Here is an 11,085-nt window from a genome sequence, read left to right on the forward strand (position 1 = left end):
TGGGGAGGGTAAAGTTTTTCATGAACTCCCTCTTTTAAAGGGTAATAGATAATAGATTTATGGGGGGAACTAGCAAAGAGCCCCTTAAAATAAAAGAAAGATATCAATAAGAAGGTTTTACAGCCCAATATCTTATTAGCCCAAGCCCAACTCCCGACCAAACCTCCCCCTTCGTTCTTACCCCAGATACACGGCTCCCACATAATTCGTAGTCTTTGGTAACCCGGTGTGACCGCATACCCGCCACAATTAACTCCTCATGCACAATCAGGGCGGAGACGAGGAGGGTAGGAGGAGAAATAATATATAATATAAATAATAATAATTTATCATAAAAAGCTACGCGTTATAAGTACTTAGATAGAATCTCGCCATATTTTATTTTATTAGAAAAATAAAAAAAAAAGAAGCCTCTCCTCCTCTTACCGAAGATCTCGATAATCCCGATTGCGCCAGACTTCGTCGGTCGGCGGCGTTCGCTCCGCCCGACCGCCGACGGCCCCGATGGAGTCGCATGAACGTGGAAGGTCCGGGCGGGCGGCCTCGTCTAAAGTCGGAAGCTTCGAAGTGCGTCGTTCCCCGTCGCCGGCCGCCTCGATCTCTCCGATCCGATCCGATCCGGATATCATCACCCTCCCTTATTCCCCTCTCCGATGCAAACCCCCGTGCTCCGCGATCCTCAACCCCTATTGCCTCGTCGATTATGGCGCCAAGATCTGGATCTGCCCTTTTTGCTTCTCTCGCAATCACTTCCCCCAGAACTACGCTGCGATTTCTGAGTCTAATGTCCCCGGCGAGCTCTACTCTCAGTGCTCCACCGTTGAGTACGCCCTAGATCCCTCCCTCCCGCCGGTGTTCCTCTTTGTCCTTGATACCTGTGTAATTGAAGAGGAGCTTGAATTTGTAAAGTCTGCGATGCGCCGGGCTATTGGTTTACTGCCCGAGAATGCTCTCGTTGGCTTGATTACCTATGGGACGCAGGTGCATCTGCATGAATTGGGGTTTGCTGACATTTCGAAGCTGTATGTGTTTAGAGGGACTAAGGAGATATCTAAAGATCAGATCTTGGATCAGCTGGGATTGTCTTCTGGCGGCCGGGGTCTTGTTAAGGGGGCTGTGCAGCGTAGTGGGATGCCGATGCAGCAGCAGCAGAATGTGATGGGGTCTTCTTCGGTGAATCGGTTTCTGTTGCCTGCTTCGGATTGCGAGTATACACTGAATGCTGTAAGTGAAATTTTTCTTTTCTTGTAAATATTAAAAATTGAATTTAGATAGGTGGGTTTGAGATATTGTTTGCTGGTATTGCAGCTGTTGGATGAGTTGCAGCCGGATCAATGGCCCGTGGAGGCTGGGAACCGGGCTCTCCGGTGCACAGGCGTTGCTCTGAGCGTTGCAGCAGGATTGCTGGGTGCGTGCTTGCCGGGCACTGGAGCTCGGATCATAGCATTAGTTGGCGGGCCATGTACTGAAGGCCCGGGAATGGTGAGTTTAGCTGTTGCTTCTCTTTCATTTAGTTGGATTGGACCATTAAGTGAATGCTACTTGCCCACTAACCATTATGTTAGTTCAAACATTGATGTTGTCAGCATGCACAACAATCTTATCGGGTCTTTTGCTTACAGATTGTATCTAAAGATCTGTCAGAACCTGTGCGTTCACACAAAGATCTTGATAAGGATGCAGCTCCACATTTCCACAAGGCTGTCAAGTTCTATGACAACCTTGCCAAACAGCTGGTCAGCCAGGGGCATGTATTGGACCTTTTTGCATCTGCCCTAGATCAGGTTTGAGTTACTTTGTCCTTTCTTGTTCAAAATTATTATACATTCTGCATAGACATCTCTTTGAATAATTGGTTGTGACAATTAACACCGTCTGTGAGGTTAATGCATTATAATGTACTGTAATGTCAGCTGGGAATAGTAGTTGACTGACCTGGATTTATGCTATAGAAGTCGATATATGCTTGATGTCCAAACAATCTAACTACATAGTTTGAACTTGAAGAGATAAGTAACGCAGAAGTCCAAGCTTGTTTCTTTGTTTTGATGCTGAGATTGTTACTAGTTTTGTTTGATACAATTAATTATTCAACACATTCTAGGGAACTTTGTAGTTCACCCCTGAGCCACAATTATTCGGGATAAACCTATATGATAGAATCTTTTCTTATGACTGGCTCTCTAGATTCCTGGACCCTAGATGGAAGATTGCTATATTGCATCTGAGTAGAACCTGTTAAGGACAATGTGCTCTAATACCTTTTGTTGAGAATTGGTACATGATGCAGAAGCTTCACCTGGATCTGCCAACTAGATATTCGTCTTACTAGGGCAATCCATCACCTGAGCAATAGGGGTACACTAAGAAAATCGGTATTCAAAAAAATACAAAAAGTAACGAGCAAAATATAGCTGAGAAGATAAAACTTACAAAGACACAAGAATTTATGTGGTTCGGCAATTGCCTACATCAACAGGGAGAGATTTGAGTCTTGTTTATTCCCTAAGATTTTAAAGATTTAATCTTTATTGCGTTCTAAAATGAACACCCGAGAAACCCTCTCTTTCTCTCACGTGTAGTTGCATGGAGTCCGGTTTGTTTCGGTTCACGAATGGGAACGGAAGCATGGTAAGCTACTTATTCGGAATTGGGTACGAGGGGGTAGGTTTATATGGTATGCTAGGCAATATAGGACGTCTTAGGTTTGGTTTTTAAATATAGGAATCTGAGTTCTTTAGCGTATAATTTCATGCAAGAGTCACGTTCAAGGATCAGTAATTCAAGTGCAATTATGGTAAGCTTTTTGTTTATTTTTCTAAAAATGATTGTGTTTTGTTTTCCAAAATATTAACTAATTTGAATTCTAAATTAGGTTGCTAACTACTCTACCCAATTCGCTAGTGTACCGCATTTGGAACGATTGAACCCGGATCATGGATCACTATAGTGTCCCATGTTCCTGACATCAATGGTCCCACCTAAAGATCCTTACAGACCTTATATTTCTCTCTTTGTTTCTTCTCTACAAATCTTCTACAGTATGCAGGTCTCTTTGGTTCTCTCTTCAACCCTAGACGTGGAAGATTTGTATTTCTAGGGGAATACAAACCAAAACAAGATTCTAAACCCAACAGCCTAAAATACCCAATCAGTGTCTCGTTAAACGCCTACCGCACCACCTAAGGTAGTGTTTCAAAATTTCAGAGCATATTAGACACCTATCAGTACCGTCTAAGTTTGTGTTATTATCAACTAGATAGAATGAGGCTCCTGAGGCACTATCTATTGACTGGTTGATATGTTTTTCGCTGATCCTTCACTTGTTTTGACTCGTTTTTTGTCTCAGGGTTTAAAGATCATGACTAAATCTCAACAATCACCACCTAATACTAGTCTGAAGCCACCTTTGAGAATTGATGATTCATTGCAACCTTTTGCTCTGTAAATCATAAAGATGTAACACATAAGAAATCTTTCATCCTATGCCCATTCTAGCAAACGGCTCACTGGAAGACTGCTTCCTGATTGATGTCAAGACTCCTGTGGACTTGACGCCAACCCCGTTAATACGCAGTACAATCTCGGCTCTAGACTTTCTGTAGGCTTCTTTTTGATTCCAACTAGAGTCGAGCTGTCACGTTGGCTCTACCTAGGAACTGAAATTTGGTGCAAACCTCTCTCTGTTATGGCCTAATTTCCCCTTGATGATGAAGCTCCACCTCAAACACTGTTCCCTTCGGACACCCCCAATATAAGACATTTCCACCATAACTGCATGGAACTTGATTCATTCCGGTTCACACCTCATAGGACGGGAACAGGAGTGTGGTATGCCACTTATTAGGAATGGGTATGAGGGGTAGGCTTATACGGTAGGTTAGAGAACATGATACATTTTAGGTTCGGGGTTTAAATGTATGAATCTGAAGTTTTGCAGGAGCCAAATTTACGAAATATGCTAGTTGTTATCAGTAATAGTTAAAAAAAAACTTGAGAATCATGTTGCAGGTAAGGTATGCAATACTCTATTTACTTAATTTCTCATGCTCGTTATTGTTTGTTCTTTTGAAGAAGAAGTTTTCTTTTTCAAAATTTTAACTAGTTTGCGTTCTAAATCGGGTTGCTGGAATTGGTGAATTGGGTCGTGTTCCACAGTGAATCCGGGATGATATGCGGATCGCGGTTTGCTATAACGTCCCAGGCGATCGATAACTATGATCTCCACACTTCTTTCTTATCAGTATGAGATTTCTTCGGTGATATATGGTGATGACTTTCTTGTCCACCTAGGTTCGGTACACTTTCGATCAAGCGCCCTTGATGATAATAAATGTCTTGCTTCAGGACTAACCAAACATCGTTCAGAGTATGTTCTCACATTTTCCCATCACCAAGACTGATCCTTTATCTGCAATCTCGCACCTTAAGCCGTTTGTCATGTTGACAGTCTCCACCACTCCTTAGACTTGAGGGTGAATAGGCTTTCCTAAAAAAATATGTGGGCCAATCACCCAAAATCTAGCACCTAACTACCGTAAGAAATGTTGTCAGAAACTACTAAAACCTTGACTTGTTGACTTTCATCAATCTAAGAAACCGTCAATGCATCTGCTCGTTGATCTTCTTCAACGCATGTTGTATATGATGACTGGGCCGTCCTCCATTTTCTGTTCCTTCAACCACTTCTGTCTTTGTGAATAGTCCTTCTTTGAGCAGCCCATTGGAAAAAGAAACACCATTTTAGCCCTCGACCCTTCTATTGGAAAAAAATGCCGTTTAACCCTTAAACTAATTTATCAATCTTGAAGTTCTCCGAACTCCATCTGCCACCAACTCAACGCACGAATCATCACCAACACCCGGTCATCGCCCAAACTTTTGCATGAGAAGCACCACCTTAACCTCGTCTATGGTGATGCTCCTCGCCTACGCACAATGATGTAATGACATTTTCATAACTCATAGGAAAAGAATAGAGGAGAATCATCGCCTTATCCACATCTTCAAGCTTTGAAACTGTCGCTGCTAATTTGATCACGATAAAGAGTGCAAACTACATGATGCATTAGGCTGATTAAGAGTGAAGATGTGGCACTTCTTTTTATGACGTGGCATGAGGGTAGGCAGGTAAATAACTAACCCCAAATTCCCCAACTCCCCAAATTTCTAAATCTTCTAAAATTTTCCAAATCCCTACAAATGTCGTTCCCTCTCTACAAAATAGAATTTTAGGATTTGATGAAGGTGTATTGCCTTCCCCCTTATCAATTTCTCCTTTATTACAACTTAGCCATTAATTAGTTTTAAGCTTTCCCCCAATTTTTCCCTGAATTTCAATTGCACCTCATTTTAAGCTCATCCCAACTAGCTTTGCAACGTCAACACCCTGCCACATCAGCATCTCAGAACGGTTCAAAAAGGTCACATGAGTAGTTCACGGACAATTTCTCATTAGCAATGAGAAATTGGGCCTTAATGTATTGAACACAAACTTAAAATACCTTAAATATACCTGGAGTTTTTAAAAATATTGTAGTGGTAAAGGGGTTTGACTAAAAATATCAATCTAGTAATTTAGCCCATCACTATTATTTTGCTCATGTTTGCCTATTTGCATGCTTTCACATTTTAGCACATAAAATTGTGTTTTGTTTTATATATCATCTCTAGGAAGCTATCGAGAATATTCATATAATTTAGGGATATTAGGATCTTAGTAATCTTGTTTAGTTAGTTCAGTATATCATCAACATGCTTTCTTGATTGCATTTAGTTGACCTATAGATTTTACTGTACTGTTTTAGCATCTGATATCACATTTCCTCATGCTAAATGCTTATCACTTCAGCAGCATTTTGGTTGTTATAACTTTGCAGATTCATTTTCTTAATCTCATCTTCTCAACTTGTCTTGCAATTGGGATTAATGGTGTTCAACTGTTGATTTTATGGTAGTGAAGAGTACTAGAAAATAAAGATGAATTTCAGGATCATCTGTTATCTTTTAAGCAAATAATCTCTTAGCTTCGTACCACAGGTTGTTCATGGTTCTATGCGAGCTAACTGTTTCCTGTTTGTGTCCTACATGTTATCTCAGTTATGTCATGGACTCATTTGTCTAAAATTCTGACAGCCAGGTTTACTGCAGTACATTGTCATCAGAGGAAAATTTTCTGTTGGTTCTGATGTTTGTGAACCTATGGAAACATCAAACGAAGTTGATATCATATCTTTTGCTTACTCGTCTCTTAGTTTGTTGTTTAATTATCTCTAATCTGAAAAGGCTTTGGCATTGTTCTCTTACAGTTAACAGTCTTTCTTGTCAACTTTGGAGCTGATCAATTTAACCTAAAAGTACAACATAAAAGAAAGCTGAAGTTATCCTATAGAGATTAAGCAGAAGATGTCCTAATTTTCTGTGGTAAATTTAGTTATGAGAAGTTCTAGATAAATTTTATGTGATTCATTCATGAGATTTGGAAGCTCGAAATAAGTCTATAGTAACTATTGGAATAAACAAGTAGTTAAATGTTGGAAAAAGAAGAGCTTGCACTCTGGAGATCTTTGAATCTTTATAAAAAAACAGCACAATATTTTCTAATTAACCAACTACCATATGAAGGTTATGGAAAAAGCGGGAAACAATGCCTTCCGAATTTATTTTCATTTAAGCATGTCTTCTTTTGTTATGCATGAGTGATTGGTCAACTGATATTTTTCTATCTCTAAACCCTTCATCTGATTGTGATCGCGTCCAGGTTGGGGTTGCAGAGATGAAAGTTGCTGTTGAAAGGACAGGTGGTCTGGTTGTCCTTGCAGAGAGTTTTGGTCATCCAGTTTTTAAAGATTCTTTCAAGCGAATATTTGAGGATGGTGAAGGGTCTCTTGGTCTTTCATTTAAGTAAGTTTTGATTGCTTATTCGAGCATATTGTCATGTGCAACTCTATAGAAAGCCAGTTGGATGTTCTTTCTTTTTCTTTTTGTACTCATTCTGCCCCCAGGGAATTGTTTGCCTACTGGTCCAAACCACTAAACATGGTCAAAATATTGCTTCACAAAATTGTGATCACTGAAAATGAAATACAAATTTGATATCACTGAAAATGAAATGCGCATTTGCTGATATCACTGAAAATGAAATACAAATTTGCTTCACAAAATTGTGATTGGCAACTAAAATTGATATAAATAAACAGACCATTGAAGATTCAAAAGGGTTTTTTTTGGGCTGAGACAATTGCGGGGGGGGAATAAGAGGACGGAGGAATAACGCAGCAGAGAGGAGATAGATGGATATTGGTGACACTACTTTCTGTCTAAAATATCTAAACAAAAAATAACATCCATATAATTTCTAATTATATCTACTCACATTTATTCCTGATACTTACGTGCTAATTTCTTCCAATATTTAACCAGAATTTCCGATCAGTCAGTCAGTCCTATACCTTTTAGTATCATGTTATGTAAAATTTAGCATAGTGTATTACAATAGCCACTTCCCAACTCAATTAAACCAAAAAAAGTACGTCTTAGTGAAGCTCTAACTCAGATCAATTACCTAACAACCTAATACCAAACTGAGACAAAATACATTGAACTTACAACAGAAATATCAAAGTTGATCCACCTGTACTATTTCCAAGAAATCTTATGTTATGGGTCAGTTTTCAATATTACACTTCAAAAATATATCAAAAGTTCCCTTTTCACTCTCCAACAATGTTCTTGTTTACTGAAGTCTCCATGCTTTTGTCCAAAATTTAACATTTCATCTTTAAATGTCTCTTCACAAACTTGACCAAGTGTCGATGAAGCAGTTTATTGAAGTAGATACATTGAGCATTTAGAGCATGTTCTTAGCAGTGCTTCCACTTTAGCTGTAAGATTGGATTTCTTCTTTTCTAATTATTTTACCAGCCTTTAATTAAAATTTTTAATTAGCGTTATGTATAATCAAGTACTTGTTTTTTGGTCTCACCAGAGAAAATAGGTATTGAGTTGGTTATTGTACAAGAATAAGTTTGCAGTTGCACAGTTGACTGAACTGCTTTTTCTTCCTAAATTCCCACACCAAGAATGCTATGTCCTTCTGCATCTTTTTGTTATGGCATACACTGTAATATCTTGGATAATTAGTGTCAGTTCAAGGATGCAGCCCACCCATGATACTTTAGCACACTTGCCAATTCTTGCCTTACCTTGTACCTAAAGCTCCTTTTTCGTTTTGCATTGTTTCTCTTTTTCTGAGAATGCATAATCTTTAACTTGGGATTGTTTCAAAGCCACTTAGATCTGATTGTCAGGAGGAAAAAATGTATCTGATGGAGATATCTTCTATTAACACCCTCCTGAATCACTTCCAGTAATATCTATAGGCTATAGTGAGTCATGTGATATTGCATGTCAAATTGCTACTTGCTCTTATCTTTTTTGTTTTGTCATGACAAGAAATCAGTCAATCAAAGTATAGATACTAAACATTTTCGTTCTTTGTTTTAAAAAGTGGTATGGACGTCCGCCAAGGGAAGGGTTGCGCAGACCACTCTGCAGGCACCTAAGGAGGTGCAAGCCGCTTAAGTGTGTCACGCCATATAAAAAGTTCTGTTGCTGCTTAAGTATGGTAGAAGTTGAAGATAGTAAGTTTAATTTGGGTCAAAATGGATCAGGAGCCCAATTTCTAGATCCACTTAACTAAAAGAGAGGCTAGCGTTTTGATTTCTGGAAATTCCTTATCCTCTTCTCTCCGTGTCTTCCGAGGCCTGAATCTCACCTCTGTTGAACTACTGAGACTGAGCTGCTATCCCCACTCCCAACCATCATTTCTAGAGCCACCGCTGAACGTTGTTGAGACTTTCAAAAAGAATAATATTTGCAAACTTATCTTGGCTTTCATAATCTTCTTCCTCTTTATATTTTTCTTCTTTCTTTCTCATCCTCCTTTTTCTCCTTGATTTATTTTTCTAATTTTTCTGTAATTTTAAATTTTTTATATGTTTAGTAAAGGTTTCTAGAAAAATAAAATGCCAAAAACCGTTTAGGTCCGACATCTAGAAGCACCCATAGCTTTCTAAAAAGATTGTTTTCATTTCATTTTTAAGTGTCCAAGCACAGAAAGGATTTGTTTGTAATGGATAGACATACTCACATCTTTTACCTGTTTTAGTTTGTTCCAGCATTTTCCATCTATGTTTATGGCAGCCTGTTTGGTTGGCCAAAATAGCAAGAAGCCATATTATAGGAAATAGACTCCTGTAAGTTTTTCTTTTCTTTTGTTTGGTTCCCACTTGAAAATCAAGAGGGAGGTTGAGGTGGCATCCCTCATTCGTTAATTTGACTCCATTTCTAGGAAACACATTTCAGAGGTTTTTGTAAGAAAATCACTTGGAAACTTATTTAGATGGGTTCTTTGTCAGATTTCCTTTTTTTTCGGGAAATGAACCAAACAGCCCCTAAATAACAGCATATACTGAAAGCACATGGCTTCTTGATTGATCAAGTCTCTGTTTTTTTTCTTCTTTTAGTGGTTAAATAAGCAATGAGGACATGTAATGCAAATAATGATTTGATGACTTTCCTTTCAGTGGTACACTTGAGATCAACTGTTCCAAGGACATCAAAATTCAGGGAATCATTGGACCATGTACATCTTTGGAAAAGGTTCCCTTTCTGGAAAACCGCTTTGTTGCTTTTTTCTTTTCTAGATAAAATATCTTAAGAGAAATATGTGTATCAATGTGAATAGTCTTATGCATGCAGAAAGGAGCACTTTGTGCTGATACAGTGGTTGGACAAGGAAATACAACGCAGTGGAAAATGTGTGGTCTAGATAGGAGTACTTGCTTGACAGTTTTCTTTGATATATCACCCAGCGATCGATCAAATCCAACCGGAACTCCAAATACACATTTGTACATACAGTTTGTGACAAAGTACGTTTTTACTGAGCACCATTCTCTTGTAAATCTTTTATTTCTTATAACTTCACATTTCTTAGATATCTACCATTCATTTCCTGCAGTTACCAAAACTCTGAAGGCCAGTTGAGGCTTCGAGTTGCAACAGTCGCAAGAAAATGGGTTGATGATTCTTCCAGCACAGAGGTAGGCTACATTTCCCCCCTATAATCCCCAGCCAAATCACACACAGAAACACGGAAATTCAGCTATTTCAATGGGAATAATGTTTTGATATTAACAATAAATAAATAAATATCGCCTGGAAATATGCAAAACACTTAGGCTGTCTTCTTCTTTCTGTCAGACCCACAAACAAATATGCGCACAAAAACACAATCTGTTTGTCTATGTCTATATCTTAACTCATTCTTATTGTGCCAAGTGAAACGATGTAGTTAGGTATGGCTTGATTATGCTTAATTACACCCAATTCATGTGCGCTTGATATTTAAGTACTTAATTAGTAATTTGCTTCTGAATGCACCAGTTCCCTGTCTTATTTGCTGTTCTTGTTCTCTCAATTGTTTTTTTTTCAAGAGTTCTCCCCTCTCTCCTTTATTTCTTTAAGCGAAGTATGTTTTAAGATTTGTGGTTAAATAACATTCATCTGGTTAAGTAACATTCATCTGGTTCTTAATCTCATATGGAATATTAAGTTTTGTGTAATAGTTTAAGCTTGTTTTATGTCATATACAAGGTGAAAAGTCTTGGACAAATTTACCTGCCCATCACGTTGTGTAGTCAGGACTTCACATGTCCTACTTACTAGTGCTATACATTTTTGAACTACATATGGAATTTTCATGAGGACATTTGCTTACAATCCTATTATAAGCATCAACAGGTGTAGCTGGAAGAACTTTCAAACATTATCTCATTGATACACAGTACACAGCTTTACTGGAAATAGAAAATATAATTTTCTCTTAGTAAGATAAATATTTATCTTAATACAATTATGTAGGAAATGACTTGTTTTATAATGCTAAAAATTGGGAAAGCTTTGCTTGTCAGTTGTAACACAAATAGAAGAGAAACCATCCTTTCTGTATATAGGAGCCCGTGACTGTGTGTCTAGGGAAGAAGAATTTTTAGAGTAAAGATGCATAATTATGGAAAGTGG

At 38.3% G+C, this 11,085-nt stretch overlaps 1 protein-coding gene across 1 annotated transcript in view; it reads left to right on the top strand.

The window, feature by feature from the left end:
* Positions 515–11,085, top strand: part of LOC109838538 (protein transport protein SEC23-like) — a 21,032-nt gene continuing 10,461 nt past the window's right edge. Inside the window, 8 exon segments of the mRNA XM_020406969.1 lie at positions 515–580; positions 583–1,224; positions 1,309–1,482; positions 1,623–1,784; positions 6,761–6,903; positions 9,588–9,663; positions 9,763–9,935; positions 10,025–10,106. Coding sequence (XP_020262558.1) covers positions 515–580; positions 583–1,224; positions 1,309–1,482; positions 1,623–1,784; positions 6,761–6,903; positions 9,588–9,663; positions 9,763–9,935; positions 10,025–10,106 — 1,518 coding nt within the window.

Source organism: Asparagus officinalis, chromosome 4 (genome assembly GCF_001876935.1).
Source record: "Asparagus officinalis chromosome 4, Aspof.V1, whole genome shotgun sequence".
Lineage (NCBI taxonomy): Eukaryota > Viridiplantae > Streptophyta > Magnoliopsida > Asparagales > Asparagaceae > Asparagus > Asparagus officinalis.